The sequence below is a fragment of the Oreochromis aureus genome, linkage group 1 (genome assembly GCF_013358895.1).
Source record: "Oreochromis aureus strain Israel breed Guangdong linkage group 1, ZZ_aureus, whole genome shotgun sequence".
In the NCBI taxonomy this organism is placed as follows: Eukaryota; Metazoa; Chordata; class Actinopteri; order Cichliformes; family Cichlidae; genus Oreochromis; species Oreochromis aureus.
The window spans coordinates 17,719,089-17,742,331 of NC_052942.1; the positions used below are offsets into that span (position 1 = coordinate 17,719,089).

The following is a 23,243-nucleotide window of genomic DNA, read 5'->3' on the forward strand; positions in this document are numbered from 1 at the left end:
ACCTTCTAAAGATGTTTAGGAACATGCCCCATTCTTCTCTTCACAAACATGACATCCACCTGCTATGAGTTACGAAGATGTGTTAAGCAACAGCATATGATCTGAGGTGTAACGGCGCCCGATGATTAAACACTTTTTGTCACACTTGTGAAAGGTTTAGAGAAAGATGTTTTGGGGGAACAAGCGCAGTGCAGCATCATGCATTAATTAGTTGGTCATTTCATTATGAATGCAGGGGGAAAAAAAAAAATCATTCTTCCTCACTCAGCCTGCACACTGTGGCAGTGAGTCTGATACAGCAGCTGTAAGTACAAGTTTTTGTTTTCCCAAAAATGATTGAATCATGCAGTTATAGTGACTGTCAGACTGAGGTTGTATCATTTGAAAGTGAGATTAATCACGTTTAAAACACAGTTACTTTATTCCAGAGCTACCCCACCTGTTATTTAAAGCATATCCAGGGTAGCAAGTGGAGCCGTGGTAAAGGACCTTAAAGTGATTTCCACGAATGTGTGGTTCTTTTAATTTTCCAACATAAAGACATGAGTGATGCTCTTTATTTGTTTGCATGTGAACCCGTTTATGCAAAAACGACAGGGCTGAATTGATTGAAACTCTAAACTGGAGCATGTGCCAAGAACATTGAACTGTAGAGGTTGTGGTGTCAGCTGGCGTTCTGGTTTCAGACACATTACTGCCATCTTCTGGTGTCTTTAGAAACAACCACAGGGAGATGAAGCTCTTGTATTGAAATATGAAAAGGCTGCCAAAAGTAATTTACCCCTGCATATTAATAAAGACAAATTACAGTTATCGCACTGCATTCTTGCCAGATTCTTTCTGAAATTGAAAATTTTAATTTATTTTATCTGTTTGGAACAATTAATTTCTGGAGATTCGAAACTAATTTAATTTCAGATGAAAACATCTTTATACACATCCCGCACACACACGCACACACTTTCTCGGAAACGTGTTTTGCTGAAAAGATTCAAAATAATACACAATAAAACCTCAGTGAAATAATGATCTTTTTAAAAAGAATGTATTAGTGTGGGGTATCTGATCTTTAAAAAATTCAAACAGGTTAGGCAACTTGCAAAGACAGGCTCCAAACATTTGACTACTTTTCCTGTTAAAAACTCACAGTTGTGTGAAAAGCGGACACTGTTAGTTGACTTCATGCAGGATCATTCACCCACTTTGTTCTTACCCATCAGTTTATTTTGTGCACGGTTCATTTTTTCCCCTCAGTCTAATGCCTTTTCAGCGTTTCACCTTAAATGTCATCGCATACTACTAATGCTCTTGGACACACTGCCATTTTTATGAAGTCTCACAATCTTTGTTATCACTTTCACTGCGGACAGTTTCCTTTAACACTTGTTGCATTAAATACCAATCCAAAACTGAGAAAGCTGAGAATTTTACAGGCTCTTTGAATCATAGAAATGAGGAGGGTGCACTTTGCACTTTCATTGGAGAGAGTTGTAGTTTGTAGCCTGTTGTTCTACATGATTGATCTTTTACACAAATTTTAAACAAATAGCCTATACTTCAACTTAAATGTTTTGCTCAGTATTGCATACATTAGGATATCTAACAGTATGAGTGGCCTGTTCCAACAAATAAAATGTATGCATGCATGCTTGGGGCAATGGGAAATTTATTTATTTGTTCCTTGAAACCAAACAAAATGTATGCAGGTTCATTTCAGTTAATCTTATAGATTAACTGTCACATCATTAAGGATTCATCTCATTTGTGCAACTTTTAGAAGGTCAATGTGATGTGTATAGCCTAATGTCAAGTTACACTATGAATAAGAGAAGCATTGTTATTTTGGTATTTTATGTTGTTGCTGCTCCACAGAAGGTTGGTGTTTATTTGTTTAAACCTTGATATGACAATGATTTAGTGGGTTTGGATCAAATTGTTTCCTGTCAGTTACCAATTAATACAACATCACTGTGGGTGGAGGGAAAGCAGCTGTGAGACCAGAACAAAGAGTCAAAGACATACACAAAAAAAAAAAGAAGACTTTCCATCAGTACTGATGAGCCTTTGTAGTATTCACATTACAACCCAACACTGTAATGTGCAAGTTAGGTTAGAACAGTATTAATACAATACCCATATGGAGCAGATTAGACCCAAAACTGTAAGACTGTTCATGCTTCAGAAATATATGCAACGAGATTCAAATATTATGTTCTGTAGTTCAAAGCAGTTTCTTGAATTTAGGATTTTTAAAAAAAGAGAAAAAACAAAAACAAGGACAGGACGGCCACAGAATGGAACAGAAATCAAACTCTAAGTCTGAAAGTGCAGTACAACTGCGGCGCTCGAGTCCCCCACACAGTCGCCCAGCCTTCTTTGTGTGTCTTGTTAACTCCACAGCTGCAGAGCCCACGAGGGGAACTGGGGTTCTGTGCTTTTTTTGTCGTCCCCACAGTCCTCAGCCATTGAAAATCTCAACGCATCCTGCAGTAGTTTGGTGCCTCTCATCGCAAACCACGAGGTTTCTTAATAAGGGTCAAGTCTCACGTATGTTTACTGCTATTAGTCAACTGTCTCTTTGTAGGAGAGTCTCTTACTCTCTGGGCGACACAGTGGGTGTGGACAGGCACTCCACCGGGCAGACACACCACGCTGGGCTCGCTGAAGGTGTTGTGGCACAGGTGGCATCCCTTCTTTTCAGACACAAAGATGGGTTTCTTACACTCTTTCAACTGGATGAGGAAAAAAAAAAAAAAAAAAGTAGAGAAAAAGAGTTTGATATTTTTTTATAACTGTTTTCATGGCTGTTTACCTGTTTATTTGATCATGAAACCAGAAAATTAAAAATGAAAGTGTTTCTTTAAGAGTAAGTGTAGAGCAGTTATTTATGTACTTATCTAGCTTAATACCATCATGCATTTCTTACCCTATCGTGCAGCAGTTGAAGGTTTTCAGAGTGTGCGAGCCCTAAAGCGATCCTGGACGTGCGGCAGGCGTGCATGTTGGCCCTGATGGCTCGACCCAGAAAAGGACGCAGCAGCTGAAGCGACCAGCCTTCTGGCAGCATTCGCAGGACACGGACCGCATCAAACACCTCCCCGTGCCGATTTAGGAGGTCCACCGCCGCCATCTCCAGCTCTCCGCTATCTCCCAATTGCCCAGGAGGGCTCCCATCCAAATACACCCCCAGCAGCAGGTGAAAGAGCTGCTGTCGGTACGCCGAATCTCTACTAGAAGAGGCCCATAAGCAGAAGGCCTCGGCGGACGGGAAGTCTCTGAGCTGGTGCACCAGAATGTGCAGCGCTTTGTCATGCTCCTCTAGTTTTCCATGTAGTGTTGCACGCTCTAGCAGCAGTTCTTCACGGTTCTCCATTTTAGCTGAACAGAGCACAGGAACACAAAACATTATGAAAATCTCCAAAATGATCTCCAGACGCACAATTAAATAAAAAGCAAGACCTCGTCAGAGCGCATCAATGACATCTCGTTCAAAATCTTTAAAGAGATGTTACAATGTAATTCCACAAGAAAACAGAAACGCCTGTTAGAGACAAACAAACATATTTTTCTCACCTAAAAGAAACTGTACACGGTATAGGTCGGACTCCCTGAGCAGGGCTTGAAGCCTTTCTCTAGCTTTGGTCAGCTGTTCCTCATCTTTTGGAGACTGTGACATCAAAGATAACACCCTCTCCAAGTACAACACAGCCAGATGTGTGTGGAACTTCTCCTTCTGCATCCACAAACATGAAAACAGTTCAAATTAAATAAGCTTTTAAAGATGCACGTCTGTAGATGGAAACCTAAAAATAAATCCATGATGAGAGTTGACCAAAAAAAAAAAAAAAAACATGTACAATGATTCCAAACTGCACTGTGATTCAAGTTTCTAGAATCTAATGTTAGCTAGAAAAATGAAAAAGGGGCATCATGGGGCCCACTTTCAGGAAACTACAACAGTGAAGCATGTCTGCAGCCCAAAGGTAAGACTGTGGTTTCATTGAGCAGCAGTGTTCAGTTGTGTGCATGTGCAGCAGTTCGCTGATCTGAAAACATTTATAGACTTCAGGCTTCAAGAACTCTTGAAAGCATTCATCCAACCATTTATAAAAAGTACTTATACTTAAGCTCCAAATTAAGGATGTGCACACCCTTTGGAGGCAACTTAATTCTGACAGCTCACAACTAGAAGGGGAAGTCGGGGAGACAGAGCTAACCACTGAAGCTACTATGTCTCATGTGAGCTGCTTCACTAAAATGCTTTCACATTTAGTCAAGTGTTCAAATGCATTTTCATGCCAGAGCCAGGGAACACTCATAATGGAGGGACAATTTCTGGTAATGCCTTTGCCACCTTGCAGGAAAGGTTGGGTTTTATTTAACCTTAAATGTGACAGAAAGCAATGTTTACACTTCCTATTTTTCTGAATCCCCCGCTCACGCAACTGCAGAGGCTGTGCATTTGTGCTGCCAAAATACGAACAACCTACAGTTGAATATCACGCCTTCACGTCTCCTCATACTTAAACATTCTGTGGGAGTGCAGCCTGAGACCTGAACACTGTCTATCAGATATCACAGCTTATGTTTTTGTACCTGCACCCTTTTCTCCAGCACCAGGTTCTCCAAGTAAAGCAGAAGCGCCTGGCTGTGCTTTCCCAGGTAAGTGATGACATCATCAGGGTTCAAATCCGGCTGGTCTTTACTGGTATGCCTCTTAGTGAAGACACGGACACCTATCTATGGGCAAGAAAAGAGATTAGATTACTACTTTACCTTTTGGAAAATGACTGGAATTTTTGCAAACTGTCTGCAGAGCAAAGCTCTAAGCTCTTTAAGACATTGTACAAATACACTCAAACACTAGGACTAGGAAATATTGTGCAAGCATTGGCTAGTGACAGACAGCAAGACTCAAAAACTTCCAAGTGAGACCGGTATTAATAATTCTGCAGCAGCGTTACATTTTTGGTAACCTACGATGGGATCCTTCCGTAGGGCCCAGTCTGCATACTTCCATACAAGGTCCACATTAGAGGAGGTGCAGAGAAAGTCCACAATGTACTCAAAAAGATCAGATCTAGTAGGATCCTGCAGCTCCCCATCTGCCACACGAATCCACAACTATCAGAAAGATAAAGGGTTCAATTCATAAACATTGTAGTGGTGCAAATTCTTCAGTCATAAATCACTAATAGAAAAAAAAAATAAAAAATTGGCAAACATACCTGAAGTGCTGCTGAATCCTGACCATTATAATGATAGAGCAGTCCCAGCGCAAAATATCTTAAAGACAGAAAAGAGCTGAATGAAGCCAAAGCTGCCCTGGAGGATTACATTTTCTGTATAAAGCAATTAAATTGCCTTCCTAAACTGGACATAGTATTAAAGCTTTACCAGGGTGTTAATTAACAGTGTGGGAGGAAGGAAGAGCATTTACCCAATGAAGCCCCATCTCAGTCTGTCCCTCTAGTGAATTTTGTAGCTGTAATAATTAAAGTTCTACTGTTTCCCAGTCATTCCCAAGTGTTATTTTTGCTGCCAATTACTGAATTTTAAGCCTGATTTCATATGAAAGAAGTCAGACTAATTTACTCTAATCACTATTTATACAACAGTCAAACCATGCGCTCACACGGGCACGCCCGCACACACTAGAAACCAAAGCTTTTAGGTCATTGTGCATGTTTATCAATGAAGCTACAATTAACAACATTTGAGACCATAACTAACTCTGTGTTGGACAAATTTCTGAGTTTTTAATCATGTTAACATAAAAGATTAGATCGTAAGAGTATACAAACTTGTGATATTTCTCCAGCCATGGGACACTGTCTGCTAGCACGCAGGCATTGTCTGAAGCCAGGAGGTCTAAAAGGCTCTCGTGATCTTGTTCGGCATACAGCTTTAACAGTGCAGTGTCCACATCCTCTCTACAGCCGTTCACCACCTCTGTGCTTCGTACCTGTGCGTACAGATAATCAAAACCATTCACACAAGACAAGTGACAAAACTGTGTACAATTTTTAAAAGATCTGAATCCAGTTACCTCTCCTAAATAACTTATGAGGAACTTCTTGCATTGCAACACTTTCTCCTGGTCACCCTGTGCCAAATGACTGAGATCTGCAAACTCATGGAGAGGAGGGTGGCACCGCGTGAATGAAGAGGAAGCTGGTAGCAGTAATGGGCAGAGAGATATCAGCTCCCGCACATCCAGCTGACCCTTCCTGAAAAGATCAAATAAATAAGAGTAAGGTCATAAAAACAGAAAATCTCTAACTGGCATTTGTCAGAACTTTCAAAGTGGACTGAAAAGATGAGCTCACTGCAGACAGACATTTAAAGAGTCCGACAAAATGTACAAAATATGGCTGTGCTGCAGAAGATTTTGAGGATTAGAGATAAACTAAGTTATGGTGAGTCATGTACTTCTTGCTAGACTAATTGCATGACAGCACGAAGCACTTTAACATTCAAGGAACTGAGTAACCCACGGCTGTATGTTCGTAAGTGATATTACAATATTAAAGACTTTCAATTAAAGCTGAAATTCTACACTTAAAATCACATCTCCATTCCATGATCTAAAATCCACTGCAGATGTATTCAGAGACAAAAGTGGAAAGCACATGTCCCCTCCAAAAAAATAAATCTATCTTATGGACCTGATTGCATTTAAAAAAAAAAAAAAAAAAAAAAAAAAACTGGAACCATTAAGAATGATTCTTTTATAAAATATATTCCAGACATTCTCATAAATGTCAATAAAACTGTCTGATGACTTGAGCACTGACCCAGACTCTTACCGGAAGTGTTCTTTCGCTTCCAGAAACTGAAGCTGGCCAAACTGTATGAATCCGGCCTGCTGGAGGATTCGTTTGTGCAAATTCTGCAGAAGTAGAAAGTGACAATTTAGAAGTGAATCGAGTTTGTAGTTGTGAAAAATCTTCTCTTTAATGTAACTCAGCAAGATTACTTTAGTTTAGGAAGCAGAATTATCATATTAAGATTTTCTAATAGTGACAACAGGTGCACCGTGTGGCCAATATATCGTCTTCTTAAACATGATGTTACCTGGAACTTGTCTTTGGGAATATTTCGCTGCGCTCCCTCTGTGAGAATGAGCGCCTCCTCCACTCTGTGATTGGCCAGCAAGTCTTGAATCTGTCTTTCCAGCGGCAGAGGTACTAAGACGTACACGGCCTTAGTAGAAGCCAGAATGACCTTCCCTACAAAAAAAACCAAAACAAACCCCAAAAACAGAGCACTGAGTGGTCAGACTGATTTTTCCTCACAATAGCTCCATAAATCGAAAGCTTTGCATGCACCTGATGATTGCAGCCAAACCAGGGATAATATATAGCGCACTGAAAGCAGCTTCAGAGAGCTTTAGCTCAGAGCTTCAAGTTCACTTTCAAGCACGTGAGTGTCGTGTTGCACTTGAAGCTCAAAGATGACTTCATATTACTTCAATGCTTTTATTCTAAAGCCAAGCAGAATAAAAGTTTCATTTGAACACAGAACTGAAAAATCCTCTGTAGCAAGAAATGGTCGATAGTGCTTCAGATCCCATTAAGAGTTGAGACCTGAGTGCACAGCACCATCCAGACGCTTTCTGATGAACAGTTTTGGTTACTCAGTCCAGTCAGCCAAAGCAATAACTATTTCCATCCCCATACCATTTATTAATCCTTTCCTGTTTTTCAAACCCACTTTTCAGGACCTCTTTGCATCAAGAAAGTAGCTGTTAGTTAAACCTAATCCTTGAGGAAATTAAAATGCCATTTACTTAAATAGTAATTCCTATTTGTGGTACCTTTTGGTAAACATTAGAAATAAGCAATATGCGAACATACCTTCAAAGTTTTGCAGAATATGGCCATCCCTGAATGAAAGGGTCTGTTTAAGTTGTTGGTCCAACATGCTGTGGATGGTGATGAAGCTCTCGTCCAACGCCACCACGTATGGAAAACACACAGCGGCACCAATCACGCTCTCTGACCACCTGACCGGAGCTCGCTGAGATACCCCCTCTGCATTGGCAAACATTCCTGGAGATGGGATGTGGAAAAGCAGTTTTAATGATCAACATGGACATGTAAAGTATAGGTGGGCGGACCGATCCAGATATCGATACCAGCCTTGGTATCGGTATTGGATCGATACTAACGCAATAGAGTTGAATTTTGTCTATAGCACATTTAAACAACAGAAAGTGACCCAAAGTGCTTTTAGAGTGGCACATTTACATTCCAGGTCTCCAAAAAAACCCAGTTTTTAATATACATGAGTGTTTTGGTGCGTGTTTTGTTCTATTAACTAATTATGTAAAGAAACTCGCAGTGATTTAGTAGTCATGAAAATTTTTTCAGAATTTGAAATGAACAGTGATTCATCTCATAAATCATAACATATTGCTCTCCCCTGCATTGATTAAAAGTATTGGTATGGGCAACAATGGTGCCTGCCTGCCTGCCCAGCAGGGTGACAACCATTCCCCCTCAGCTTTTTTACAGCTGACAAATAATAAAAAAAAACCCCAAGGTGATTCTTATTAATAAACAAGCATATGCACAGATGCTGTCACAAGTTACAGAACACAATTTGATCCTTCAGAGACAACCAATTAAACACAGTACTTTAATTTTAAGAAGAAATGCATATTTTCTCTTAAACAGCCCAAAAAATAAGTTTGCAGAATCACAACATTTAAGAGATAGCGAGCAAAACAACAAGCTCTTTATTTTGAGATGTTAGCCTGCAAAAAATGCCTGAAATGTATTTTTACACAGATGTGTGACAAATTAAAGAAAGGCTGAACCCGGAGTTCTGCAGTGAAGGGAGCTGGTGGCTCTGTTATGCTGTGGGGAGCAAAGTCCTTTACATGGTTTAGAGAGAGAAATGAAAAGCAACACAAAGCTGATGAACTTCATCCTGTGATGAAACATTTCTATGCCAATGGGAGTGGACCCTTCAAACATGACAATGCCTCTCACTGTCTTTATCAAACTATTTCATGAAGATTAGAATGTTTAATGTACAATCCTCTGTACTACAAAGCAGGATTTAGATTTATCCTGGTAAATTCACATTTAATTCAAGAAGGTTCAATTAAAAGAAACATTACTATGGAAACTTGTGCTGCAGGACAAACCTGCTCTAGAGTAGATTATTTTCAAGATAAGATATCAGTAGGTGTGAAATCACTGCGTACTGAACAATCACTTCTCCAGGAAAATCACTTCAATCATCCTTGGAGAGCCCTCGGGCCTTGGTGTGTGGGTAATAGGAGGATCAACAATATTATTAGTGTTTTTTTAAGCTTTAGTCTTTCTTTCCCCCAAAAAAGCATCAGTAATCTTGATTCAGAAAAATTCTGTTTTACAATCATTAATCCAAAACACAGCAACTATTTGTGCTTTTTGACCTCATATCAAATTTGCATGAAGACTAAGTTTGCATCTGGATTTGAAAGAATAAGTCTGTTAAACTACAGAGTCACAACTTTTGCAGCTTCAAACAGACTTTATTTAAACGTTTAATACAATACATCCTGCACAATGTATTTCTTCTCAGAAAAACACACTCGCACAGCTGATCTGTTCTTACTAAGGCCCCTTGTGTTGGAATTTCTTTTAATTTGTCACCCATTGAGATATTCTGGCAAGTTTTTCTATCTTAAAATTCCAAGTATTCACTGCAGGGACTCCGTTTTTGTTCTGACTTACCTAGACCACCAGGTGCTGCTAAGAGAAACTCCTCCCTGCCAATTCTCTTCAAAATGGGTCTCCTCTCCTCACTGTTGTAAGGGAAGAGGTCTTGGGAGGCTCCCGTGTTGTAGTTCAGGATCATATACTGTGTGGTAAGAGCCAGGCACAAGAAGTAACCGTCGAGACTGACAGCACAGGGCTGCTCGGGCGTTGTCAACTCTTTCACCAGCTGCACTCTGTCCTCGTACACCATGTAAATCTGGACCGTCCGCCGTTTGGAGGATAGCACGCCCATTTCGACACAGAACGGATCGGTGTTCACCGGGTTCTCGTTAACACAAAATGATGCCACGCCCCTGATCTTGGCTCCACCTCCACCTGCCGAGGGCACCGTTTCCAGCGTCACCATGTCAACGAGGAACACTATCCCTTCACAGAGCACTATGAGACGCTCCAGAGCAGAAGCAGCCCGCAGCTCAGCAACAGGTTTCTTGAGGCCAAGGTATTTGTGCAGCAACTTCTGAGCCAAGTAACCCGGCTTCCCTTTAGAGGAGGCGACCTCAGCCAGCAGAAAGTGGTGGATGAAGCAGTCATTGGTGCCCACGTACAAGTGCTTTCCACAGCATTCAATGCACTCAATGTTGATGCGAGCTTTGTCGCCCATGAGGAGATCTCGCTCCACAGCGGGGACTAGCTCAAAAGCCTTCACGCTCATCTTGGCCAAGGCATCTACAGGAGGTACAAAATAAGTTTGAATCAGCAAAGCTGCAGACAAATTCAAATAATCAATGTGAAAAGCAGACTGTACAACTTTTCCCTGTGATGAATCATTAAGTCTCTGGATATACTCAGCATATCATTTATTCATAAAACTATACATGTATGTGAAGTTTTACATGTGTGACGTGTGAGGTTGTGAGTGTAAGGCGCTTTAAAGCTGTTGATTTGAAAGGTCGATTCCCACGCCCTCCCACATCCATAAGCTTTGGGTAGTGATTAAAAGAACGATATCGGATACAAGTGGTAGAAACAAGCTTCCTTTGATGGGTGGTTGGGCTTTCCCTTAGAGGGTGAGGAGCTTGGTCGTTTAGGAGGAACGCTGGAAGTAGAGCCACTCCTCCTTATAGAAAGAAGCCAGTTAAGGTGCTGGACATCTATTTAGGATGCCTCCTAAACATCTTCTTGATGAGGTTTTGCAGGCATGTCCTACCAGGAGGAGACCCCAGGGCAGACCCAGGATACACTGGAGGGTTTACATCTCAACACTTTGATGCCTCCCTGCCAGGTGAGCTGAAGGAGGTAAAGAAAAGGAAGGTTTGGGCTTCCCTACCTACCTACCTGCTGTTCCTACAACCGAGAGCCTGATAAAGGGCAGAAGGTGGATGGAAGGAAGATACTGTTTAAGACGTTTTGTCTTTAAGATAAGGAGATTGACATTTCTTGAAAATCTCTCCTTGACAGTACAGCTGAGGATTGCTGGTGTTTACATTTAAAGGCATGAGACCTGGATCTTGGGTTGCCTGAAAGCTTATGTGCTCTGACACAAAAAGATTAACAAAGCAGATATACGTCTTTATATCAACAGCACAATTTTATTGAGTGTCCTGTTGCACTACTATAGTAACACTTTATCATAAAGTTTACCAATTTATATTTGACCTATTAGGGGATTGCTTTCCTCACACCCTCATGCTCAAACAGTAGGAGCTAATGATGTTAGCACTAGCTAGCTTCCCAAACCCAGAGGCAGCAGCGAAAAAAAAAAAAAAAAAAATCACTGTTGACAGTGAGTGTCTGAAGGTGAGACATTCGTCATTAGGACATGAGTCATGTGAGGAAGTCGTGGCCAGTTTTTAATCGGATAGGTTGTTTCAGTATCACGTACCTGAGCTCTTTCGGCTAAAGTTAGCTTCTACACAGTGTTCTCTTGCTATGCTAACGCTAGCAAGCTAATTTAAAGCTAGGCTACATTTGCAGTGTGGTTAAAGCTCCAAGGCTACAACCCTCACGGAGTGTCCGCCCAAGGAAAATCAACCTGTTTTCCAGTCAATCTCCCCTTCACTGACATGATGCTCTGTGCGCCCACACCCTGCCCAGTTTCTCCCGGAGCAGCTGGCGTAGCCAGCAGACCTACCTATCAATGCAGGCGGCGCTCGGGACGGCAGGCCGGAGTCACTACACGCAGAAAAGCCTCAGTACTCCGAAAACCAGTACATGAACTCACACCTAAACGTCAACATTGCCATGCTGCTCGGGGTCTCTGCCCCACCGACAGCCGGATAATACAAGCTGAATGGCAGCCAGCGAGTTCCTGCTTATCCAATATGAAACGCCGCCCATTTGCATTGAACCCCTGCTGGCTGCAGGTGATATAGTGGTGCGTTCACTGTTGTTACGAGTTTTTCAACAGTAGCCACTTCTAAGAAACCACCTGGAGCAGTGTTATTGTGAGGCAGATGCATCAGCGCTATTCATTGTTTACCTCTCCACATATAAAATATTTAAACTAGACAGTCTAAGGAGCTTGGAAAGAAAAACGTCTGGACTTCCAAGCTCCTTAGACGACGATGACCCGGATGACTGAGAACCTTCACAGACATTTAAACTAAACACAGATGTATCAATATATTTCAGTGATTAACAAGTAATATCTCTGGTGATGCTCATAGCTGACAAGTGCGTTACAATGACAAGAGCCAAACAAATATCAGAGGCGATTAAGTGTCTCTAAACTGGTCCTAGCAGCATGTGTGCAAGAAAATGCATGCCATAACAGTAAACGTGTACTCAGTAGAATTAGTAAGGGCTGCTGTTGCATTTAAAGTCATCCAGACTCACTACCTCTGCTCCTCACTGTTACACCCATCTCCTTCTCATTCATTCTGTCATGCTTCCACTGACTTTCATTCCTCTTCTCTCCAGAGAACGCCTCAATTTTTCCTCCGTAGAGTTCTTATTATGACTAAAGCTTCTTAATTTAATGACTAATGCAAAAAAAAAAAAAAAGTTGCTGTCCTTTTGATGGCAAACTGATTTATTGTTACTGATATTTAAGTTAACTACACAGTATCTTAGAATATTTGACCAATTTGTTCAGTGACAGTAAAATGCACCATATGTCACTGAACGCAACCCGGCCGGTTTTCACCCAAGATGCACCTGTCCAACTGAACTGTCTGAGAAAAGCCATTTTGTTGTGCTAGCTAGCTTCATGGTAAAGAAAGCCAGCAGTAATTTGGGATTTTATGTCAGCGCTAACGATGTCGCGTTTATGTGTTAGTGTACTGTCGCAAAATACAACAGTTAAACTCGTGGAGGCCTGTAAGTAGCCGATGGAGATATGAACTAGCTTATGAAGCTACGGCGCTGAGGAGAAGACGAAAAGTGTTTGCTGAAGTGTGCTGCAGGTTCAGTTAACATACTGTTAGCTAGCAGTGTGTTTACTTAGGTAGGAGAGTGGCACATTTACCAGGTAGGAGGTAGTTATGTTTTCGGATTAGTTAACCTCGCGCTAAGTCATTTTTTCCCGTGAATGTGTTTTAAATAGGCTGCGAGTGCCTGTGCTGTCAACCAAAGACAAGTAGCTTAATATAGAGGCTGCCCCCCTGACAGCGAGTAAACATCCCGGCAGTAAGTTAGCAAAACACTTGAACCATACAGCGATAAGCCAAAGCGCTAATCTGATAATGGCAGAGGACACCCGACAGGACAAGAGGGCCAGCTTCTCTATAACGGAGCACAGTGCTAACGGGATGGCCAGGACCTCCGCTGTGGCCTCAGGCAAAACCGGCACGTCAAAGAAACTAGTGATCAAAAATTTCAAAGGTACTGTCACTGAGCCTCTTCTAATGCGTTACCTAACAGCAGCAGTTACACAGAGATACCATAGCACGACATACGATGTTGCTTTCAGATAATGCCTGTAAAAAGATAAACGAAAAAAAGTTAGTGCCCTGCTCAAGCACTCACATGTCACCTTTAACCAGGGCTTGCTCCTGATAAACTGATATGCATTTTCCATTATGCTGCATATCTGTTTGTGCCAAATCCACCAGCCATGGAGTTTTGGGCCACTCCTAAATCCCAGCACCTGTTGGATAAAGTAAAAGCACGAGGTTTTATATCTGACATAACTAATCATTGAACGAATTGATCGTCTCAAAGATACTGCTGTTCTGTCAGTCCATTATTTCACACCAAAAAGGGGGGACTTAAGAGGTTTACTTGTTTTAAGTCAAGGTTGATGTTAATATTGAGAAGTTACAGCACTTCACTTTACAATTAACCATTTACTTTGGACATTTTAGAAATGAAATTTTTTTGTGTGTGGAAAAAGATCGGCAAATAAATAAATGTCAATAAATGATTGAGTCAGAGAGACAAGTAAATTTGCTTTGTTCAGTTTCCAGCAGGATAAATGTTTATTTGCCAACATAGCTGAGAGTCCAAAGTGTGTGGAGGTACTCCCTCTTTAGGTTATTGTCGGTTGTCCCAGTGTTGATGGCTTCATAAATACAGTAAAGCTATTGTGGAGTTGTATCAAAACTTCCTTTCCTTACCTTCAACATATGACAGAGAACTTTGAAAATGTCATTGAACGTTTATCCATCAGGTTTTATCATTTCCACATTTAGAGCATTTGTAATAAACATGGTAATATATGATCTGCCCTCATCCTAGTATGGTCATATTTTAGTCCTATAAGTGAGTCTTGTTGTATTTTTGTAAACAGATAGGCCAAAACTAGCAGAGAACTACACCGAGGACACGTGGCTGAAGCTGCGAGATGCGGTGGGTGCAATCCAGAACAGCACCTCCATCAAGTATAACCTGGAGGAGCTCTATCAGGTTTGCTGTTTGTCTTTTTAACTATCAAACTAGAGTTAGACGTATTTTCTTCACACCCTGAGTAATGTGTTGCACTGCCGGGCCTTAAAAACATGTTGGTACAGAACAATTGAGCATGTCAAGCTCAAATGCTTTGCAGTCTCGACATTTTTTAACACCATAAAGCCACAGAATATTAAATGAGTCTGAAGTTGAAGAACAGCCGAGGATTAAAATAAACTTGTGAAGACTTGTCATTTGTTTTGTGCGTGTTGCATCACGTGCAGGACGTCTGCTGATGTGTTTGTTTGCTTTTAAACTGTTATGCATCTCAAAGGCTTTCACCACATTTTCACATAATTCTATGTTTGTGTTTCACTAATAGTGTTAAAGTCAATGTTATTATTCTCCAAATCACCTGTCTGTTCTGTGTTTTCTTTGTTTCTGCTGCACTTGAAGGCGGTGGAGAACCTGTGCTCGTATAAAGTCTCACCCACTCTGTACAAGCAGCTTCGGCAAGTCTGTGAAGATCACGTGCAGGCCCAGATCCACCAGTTTAGAGAATATCCTTTTTTATGTGCACAGGCATGTCAGGCAATCTATGTGCTAAACGTGCTGAAATATTGAAGCAGGTAGGATCTGTCTGATATCTTCTTTACTAAAAACCAAAATGATTCTCAGCTAACTGTGGAGTGAAATCCTGTCAGTATATGTTATATGCACTGACATGATAATAACAAGTTTCTCACTATAAGAGATAAACATCTAAATTAGTTCAGTTGGGTGAGGGTTAAAATCTGTAACCGGACACTAGTTTCCAGATGTTGTTCATCTGCGTGCAGACAAGAGTTGGGTATTGCTTATATAGTGAGTAGCAATTTGTTTGAGATCTGCTGCACACAGATAAGATAAAGCAGTGCTCCACTTTGTTTATAAATCTGCAGTTGGGACCTCAAGGTGGATTTTGCTTGGAATTTATTGGTAGCTTTACTCTTTCAATGATATCTGGGGTCTGCTGGCAGACGTCAAGCGATGCTCAATGTGTAGTTTGGCACCTACACTGTAGGTCTTTGCATGTATAGGTTTGATTGAATTTAATAATCGCATTTAATAACACTGGTTGGGCAGCTTTTTGAAGTTTGTTCTTTTAAGTATTAAGAGGAAGTTAGATAAACATGCTTTGTCACTATATCTCATTAGAGGTACTGTAATATAATTCAGAGCTGGGGTTTGATGCCTCAGTAAAAGATTTTCTTTAACTTGAACCTCACAGAGTCTTTGGACAACCTTTCCTTCCTGAAGCGAATGAATCGCTGCTGGCAGGACCACTGTAGGCAAACTGTGAGTGTGATGTTTGATAGATATGCATTTAAATATGCTCTGCTCAAACCTTAGTGGACTGTAGGAATGTTAATCTAATGATTCTCTGTAGATAATGATCCGGAGCATCTTTCTCTTCCTGGATCGTACCTATGTGCTGCAGAACTCTCTACTCCCTTCCATCTGGTAAAATTATAGTTAATTCAAGTCACTGTGTCTTTAAAGATGTTCCCAGAAAGCTGATGTTATGTATTCGCTGCAGGGACACCGGTTTGGAGCTGTTTCGCACCCACATTGTGAGCGACAGTGCTGTTCAAAAGCGAACAGTGGAAGGCATTTTGGAGCAGATTGAACTGGAGCGGAACGGAGAGACCGTGGACCGGAGTCTGCTTAGGAGTCTTCTTGGCATGCTGTCAGACCTGCAGGTACACAATCGCCTCTTCGTCACGTGCGCGCTTAGAGTGCATGCCAGTATTTCTCCATCATGACTCTCAACTCTTGTTAGGTTTACAAAGACTCCTTTGAGGAGAGATTTTTGACTGAGACCAATCGTCTGTATGCAGCAGAGGGACAGCGTCTGATGCAGGAGAGAGACGTGAGTGAGACCACCAGTGGGTGTGTGTGTCATGTGATTGTCATCAGCTGTACTGAGTGTGTGTGTTTGTGTGTGTTCAGGTACCCGAGTACCTGCACCACGTGGCTCGTCGGTTGGAGGAGGAAAATGATCGAATCGTGAGCTACCTCGATCAAAGCACTCAGTAATGTTTTTTATTTATTTACTTATTTATTTATTTGGATTTTTATTATATTATGGCATATTACTGAGACATCCAACATCAGCTATACCAGCTTATCCTTTTCAAGGGTTGCTGGAGCTTAAGGAAGGTAAAATTGCCTACTCACCATTTAAAACAGCTCTAAAGCAACATTCAGAAAGAACATTTAAAAACCATTCATTACCATATAGTGATATAGAAACTGCTAAATGGGGTTTAGTTTTGAGTCAGAAGACCAGTGGTGCCTTAAAGTGTCAACAAGCACTGTTATAGAAGATTGCAATCACAAACTTTGACACTACTACACTATTTTTTCTTCCACAACTACCCATGCAATCAGAAAGTTCTTCTTTTGATTCTATTTAAATAAAAAAAATCTACATGTTTTGGTTGGTTTACTCATTTATGATTGTCTCAGTCTCACCCTGGAAGTTCCCTTCTGACCACGTGCAGCTTTGCATCTGCATTTTAACTGTGCAGCTCTAACTTGCACAAAATGCAAATTGATGTGAGCGTTTATGTAAAGGATCATCACTGTGGATGAGAACTCTGACCACAACTCAGACATCAAACAGCATGTTTCAGTAAAACAGTCCACAGTCTGCAAGCCCGTATGAGGTGCTTGCTCCTTATTTTTCCATTGTCCACAGGGTTGTGCAGGACTTACTGATTATATTTGGTGCACATAACTTGAATTTTTTTAGCCCCACGAACACACCACTACTGAGCACCAGCTAAATTTGTTTCCTTCTGACTTCATCCTCCTCTTCAAATTGCAATTTAAGCTGAAGGATCTTTTGACGCTATGGGGGAGGGAATCCAGTGTGCATCACAAAAGTGCATCTGCATATGGACCAAACTAGATTCCCACAGAGCCATTTAAAAAAACAGCAGTCATGCTGGAAGTGGTGAATGAATTCGAAAGGAGACGATCCTGAAGGAATAATTGGCTAAATATTTATTATTTGTTTTTCTTATATTGTTTTCTTTGTTTCACAGGAAACCTCTCATTAGCTGTGTTGAGAAACAGCTGTTAGGAGAACATATGACTGCAATACTGCAAAAGGGTATGTCTGTGTGAAAGGTTTTGCAAACAACCACAAACAAACAGACGTGGTGCTGGGTTTCTGTTAAACTGGTACACATAAGTATTCTTTTCTTTTTTTTGTCCTTTAGCAACTTTTTTAGTGCTTTTTCTTTTTTAGTTGAGCTGTCCTGCCTGTAGAGCTGTACCCTGTTTTTATGCGCGCAATTAAACATTTTCAGTATGTAAAATGCACTCATGTTTGTGACAGGTCTGAGCACTCTGCTGGATGAGAATCGTGTGACTGAACTCACCCTCCTCTACCAGCTCTTCAGCAAAGTGAAGGGAGGACTTCCCACACTGCTGCAGTTCTGGAGGGATTACATCAAGGTACACACAAGACCCAACACATTTGCAGACATCAACACAAATCATGACTGTCCAAATAAATGTGTCCTGGTCTTTTTGTGTCTAAGACGTGTGTATGTACACTGTGTTTGGTTTCAGTCCTTTGGAGGAGAGATTGTATGCACTCCGGAGAAAGACAAAGACATGGTACAAGACCTGCTGGACTTCAAAGACAAGATGGACAACGTGGCACAGAGCTGCTTTGCACGCAATGAGAGCTTCATCAATGCCATGAAGGAAGCTTTTGAAACTTTCATCAACAAGAGGCCCAACAAGCCTGCAGAGCTTATCGGTAGGCCAGGCCATGTAATGATGAATTAGTTTCAGTAATTTAGATTTTTAAGAGTTGTAGAAATATAAAACACTACCTTTGTGCACTTAAATGAATTTACACTGCTCATTTTAATGCGATTTTCATTAGTTCCAGCATGTGATAACCGCTTTTGTGCTTTAAATGCAGCTAAATACGTGGATTCTAAGTTAAGAGCTGGGAACAAGGAGGCTACGGAGGAGGAGCTGGAGAGAATACTGGATAAGATAATGATAATCTTCCGCTTCATACACGGTTAGTTATATTTAATGAATATGTCAGTGTTTGCTTTTCACCCAGTTAGTCTAACTAGTGAATAGGACGTTTGTTTCCGTCTGACGCCTCTTGATCTGTTTTGTACAACCAGGAAAAGATGTGTTTGAAGCTTTTTATAAGAAGGACTTGGCCAAACGCCTGCTGGTTGGCAAGAGTGCCTCTGTTGATGCTGAGAAGTCCATGCTGTCCAAGCTCAAACACGGTAAGTCTCTAGTCCAATATCTTACATAGTCTATAAACAGATGCGAGTCCACTTGTAGTCCAAGATCTGTTAACCAGTCAGACTCCAGCAGGCTTTAGCAGAATGCAGTTAAAAAAAATAAAAGTGACAACATCAGCAATTGTCTGATGACAGTTTAACCTTTGATTAGATTTTAAAAACAATGACTCTCCTACAGAAAAGGAAATCTTGAACTGGATTTCCGTAATCCGTGATCCAGTTATCCTGTTTATACTGGAAACCCTGAACAATTGTCTGTTGCTCTTGTATGCTGAGTCAGCAGAGTAGCTGTTTTTTTAAGGCAGATGGGAAATGTTTCACACCTCACAGTCAGCACGTTGCTGTTAATCAACATGCATGCCTCACTTATAGATATATGCTTGATGTTTTAGAGCAGTTAGATGCATCTAACAGTTTCCTCATGAGGAAACTGGCCTTTTGGCTGACCTTATCCTGTGCATGCAGTATATTCTGAAATTTGGTTAGTGCTGCTTTAACCGCAGAGAGGATCTTTATGTTGCAGTAACAGCAGTAATAGCAGCAGCAGCTCTGAATAAGGTTCTAATATGAAGTTAATAATCCTAATATAGACTCTCATGGGTGTCTGTGGTAATGTGGTGGTGTGAGAAGCAGCCAGCTGTAATATTCATGGTCTTGACTTCCTGCAGAATGCGGGGCGGCGTTTACCAGTAAACTCGAGGGGATGTTTAAAGACATGGAGCTGTCCAAAGACATCATGATCCAGTTCAAACAGGTACCTGAATTCTTCATGCACATAAACAAAACTAGATATATGAAGAAGCTTCTCGTATGAGAAGTCCATTCGCTTTTTTCTCCCCAAGCTCCTGAAAAATAGATATTGTTGATCTTTGTAGACGCACTCCATTTTATTTGTGTCTCTAAATGCTCTTGTTAATGCATCATTGTAAAACAATTGTTCTTTTTTAACTCAGTATATACAGAACCAGAGTGAGCCAAGCAACATAGAACTTACTGTGAACATCCTCACTATGGGCTACTGGCCTTCATACACACCCATGGAGGTGCACCTGCCCACAGAGGTAAGCAGCTCTGCAGGTCTGGCACACCAATACACTTGACCAGTGCATGAAACAAAACAAATCAGCTGATCCGATCCAAGACAGTGTTGATACAAATAATGTTTTTATGTTCTGGTAGATGGTAAAACTCCAGGAGGTGTTCAAGCTGTTCTATCTGGGTAAGCACAGTGGGAGGAAGCTGCAGTGGCAGCCCACACTGGGCCATGCTGTACTGAAGGCAGAGTTTAAAGAGGTAAGAGCCTTGTAAGAGATAATGGAGCATGGAGAAGGTGGATGCACTGGGCTGAGAAAACATCTGGACTGCACCTGGATTTAAAATGATTACCTTATCCTGCAGGGTAAGAAGGAACTGCAGGTCTCCTTGTTTCAGACGCTGGTACTGCTCATGTTTAATGAGGGAGAGGAGTTCAGCATGGAGGAGATTCGGGCTGCCACTGGCATAGGTAACGCTTGTCTTTATACAGTTTAACCGTTCTGTTTGGGGAGGGGTACCTGCTGTATCTCATGGCTGCTCTGTTATCCCTCACAGAGGAGGGAGAGCTCAAGCGTACGCTGCAGTCTCTGGCCTGTGGAAAGGCACGTGTTCTCAACAAGAACCCTCGAGGGAAAGACGTGGAGGACGGAGACCGTTTCAACTTCAACAATGATTTTAAACATAAACTGTTCCGCATCAAGATCAACCAGATCCAAATGAAGGAAACGGTAAATATAACGTCTTTTTGGTTGTTTTTTTCGTTCACTAGTTGTGGTTGGGTTTTTTTGTTCTTTTTTTACTCATCACTTGCTTATTTGTTTTCCCTACAGGTAGAGGAGCAGGTGAGCACCACAGAGCGCGTGTTTCAGGACAGACAGTATCAGATCGATGCAGCAGTGGTGCGCATCATGAAGATGAGGAAAACCCTCAGTCACAACTTGCTGGTATCGGAGCTCTACAACCAGCTGAAGTTCCCTGTCAAGGTGATCAAGATTAAGCCTGTTTTTATGGGCTTTTTTTAAATTAATTAATTAATTAATTTTATTTCCCCATGCACCTAAAGCTCATCTGACTCTCCTTACTCTCCACAGCCTGGTGATCTGAAGAAGCGGATCGAGTCGCTCATAGATAGAGACTACATGGAACGTGACAAGGAGACTCCTAACCAGTACCACTATGTTGCCTGAAGGGGTACCGCTGTCACCGCCATGCTTTTTTCACAGCAAGTGTGCAGCTGGCCCCGTAGCACAGGACTACAGCCCCTCAGCCACCCGACTCTCCTCTGGTGCCCATCTTTCCCTCCGTCCACTCTCCTGGACACAAGGTCCAGATGACACAAAGCTCCAGAGAGACGAGAGACACTTGGCTGTGCTGCTCCCATTCTGCAATATCCTTAGTGGGACTCTAAGATTGGGCTGGAGGAGTGGCCCAGGTTGTTGTTGATGGTTGATTTATGTGACTTGCAAATCTGCTAATGCAACACACAACAGAAAATAACTAGCACTTTCCTCTGTTTTTGTTTAGTTTTGTTTTCCCCTCAGATTGGATTATTTTTCTCCATGTCATTCTAACATCACTTATTTTCTACTATAGGTGGTTTGTCTTGAGTTTTAAGAGTTATGTTTTTTTGGTTGTTGTTTTAGATGTTTTCCTTATGAACGGCTGCATAAACTGCTGAGTATAAGCCTGACTGGCTGGTTACTTGAGACAGCTGTTGAGGATGAGACGAGTAAAGAGCACAGATGCTAAAACATATGCAGGCAAGCTGCTCGGGTATTACGTTTGGCATCTTTGTTATTTGTTTTGACCAAAATGTCCAAATGTTCACTGTCATGTGCTGATGTTTTCGTAGACCAGATTGTATTCTGTGTAGGAGTGCGGAAAGTGAAGCTGAATAAATGGGTATTTAATGATTCAGTTGGTGATGTGTGCATGTGTGATGTGTAGGGGTGGGCGGATCCAAATATTGATAGTAAAGATACCAACACTGGTTTTGGTATTGAACTGACACTAGCAAGATTGGATCAATACTCCTGTTGAAGCTTGGTTTAGACTTCTGTAGGAAATCTACGTCCTAACTTCAGCGAAACTGGAAACTCCTTTTACTGAACACTTCAGATTTCCACATCGTTTGAGACATAGTAAAGATTATTTACACAGTGCTTTTTAAGGCAAAAAGCCTCCACAAAATACTTTAGAGAGGCATGAAAAACAAGGACAAAGTAAACACAGCTAAATCAAGTGAAACAACACAAAACCATTACCGACATCCCTGTCAGAATAGATGGGTTTCCAGCTTTTTTCTTTTTTTTTTAAGGATGCTGTAAGGTCATGGGTGGAAAGAGAGAGAGGTAAGCGGTTCCACAGTTTTGGCGCTAAGGTTTAGAATGCACAGCCTTCCTTAGTTTTCAGATGGGTATGTGGAATCACCAGAAGACCTCTGTCTGCGGACCTAAGGATCCAGTTTGGAGAACAGGGAATAGATTGGCGATATAAGTGGGGGCCTCACTTCATAAGGCCATAAAAGTAAGAAACAAGATTTTAAACGAATATCTACACCAAACTGATAGTCAGTGGAGAGTGACAGAGACATGAAACTGAGAGGATGACGTAAACCCTCAGCACAGAGAGAGAGAGCCCACTGTCACAGTTCTTTCAGAGAGGCAAAGAATAAACAGGTAGCACATATTGTGGGGAAAGTAATGTCTATTTCATTTCTATAGCACATTTAAACAACAGAATTCGACCTAAAGTGCTTTAAAGAGAGCCAAATATACATTCTGGTTCTCCCAAACAAACAGTTTCAAAGTACAAGATAGCTGAAAGGTGTCTTATTGTGCTAATGAATTATTCTGGAAAGCGAAAATCAGCGTTCTAGTGGTCATTATAGGGCAAATTGATGATTATTCATGTCATTAATCATGATGCCAAAGTTCAAAATATCGGCACTGGTATCAGATCGATACTAAAAATATCTGCACTCTGATTTTATAGATTTTTGTTTTAAAAAAAACATTGTAAAAACATTAAACAAAACAAGTGACTGTGGGTCCCTTGTTAAAAAGGATGGCCGAACTGTACACTAAAATGTAGCAGGGCTCTCTGAGTTCCTTCTAGGGTTTGGCATGCCCTCGTGAATTGAAGGTGTCAGCTGACTGCCCACAACACTCACTTAGCAGAGTGCACGGCATAGAGTGGAGGCGCCTTTCACGTGCTACACCCTCATATAAAAAAAATATATACAGAGTTCACTGTGCTGTAGGTCGCACACATGGTATAACGAAAATCTAAAATTCCATAAGTGGTTTAAAATGTTCTTTAATGGATTGGGAAC

General features: G+C 41.3%; 2 protein-coding genes across 3 annotated transcripts; one reads left to right on the forward strand and one right to left on the reverse strand.

The window, feature by feature from the left end:
- Window positions 1-1,029: 1,029 nt before the first annotated feature.
- Window positions 1,030-12,078, reverse strand: tgfbrap1 (transforming growth factor, beta receptor associated protein 1). The gene is made up of 13 exons (XM_031729583.2): window positions 11,848-12,078; window positions 9,732-10,442; window positions 7,860-8,054; window positions 7,078-7,232; window positions 6,810-6,892; window positions 6,050-6,230; window positions 5,805-5,965; window positions 5,229-5,286; window positions 4,981-5,124; window positions 4,597-4,740; window positions 3,574-3,733; window positions 2,927-3,378; window positions 1,030-2,732 (listed from the first exon to the last, which is right to left on the reverse strand). Exons 2-13 carry the CDS (start codon window positions 10,426-10,428, stop codon window positions 2,544-2,546), a joined length of 2,619 nt encoding a protein of 872 aa, XP_031585443.1. The 5' UTR covers window positions 10,429-10,442; window positions 11,848-12,078; the 3' UTR covers window positions 1,030-2,543.
- A 790-nt stretch (window positions 12,079-12,868) lies between these two features.
- On the forward strand, window positions 12,869-21,829 carry cul4a (cullin 4A). Of its 2 annotated transcripts, XM_031729585.2 has the most exons (21): window positions 12,869-13,161; window positions 13,261-13,538; window positions 14,446-14,561; window positions 15,000-15,103; window positions 15,812-15,881; window positions 15,973-16,046; window positions 16,123-16,285; window positions 16,366-16,455; window positions 16,536-16,618; window positions 17,636-17,703; window positions 17,932-18,050; window positions 18,168-18,360; window positions 18,529-18,633; window positions 18,746-18,856; window positions 19,543-19,628; window positions 19,828-19,935; window positions 20,054-20,167; window positions 20,273-20,378; window positions 20,465-20,637; window positions 20,740-20,892; window positions 21,001-21,829. In XM_031729585.2, exons 2-21 carry the CDS (start codon window positions 13,400-13,402, stop codon window positions 21,094-21,096), a joined length of 2,271 nt encoding a protein of 756 aa, XP_031585445.1. In that variant the 5' UTR covers window positions 12,869-13,161; window positions 13,261-13,399; the 3' UTR covers window positions 21,097-21,829. The 2 variants fall into 2 exon arrangements, with proteins under 2 accessions (XP_031585445.1, XP_031585444.1); XM_031729584.2 differs by having other exon boundaries at window positions 12,869-13,538.
- The last annotated feature ends 1,414 nt before the right edge of the window (window positions 21,830-23,243 follow it).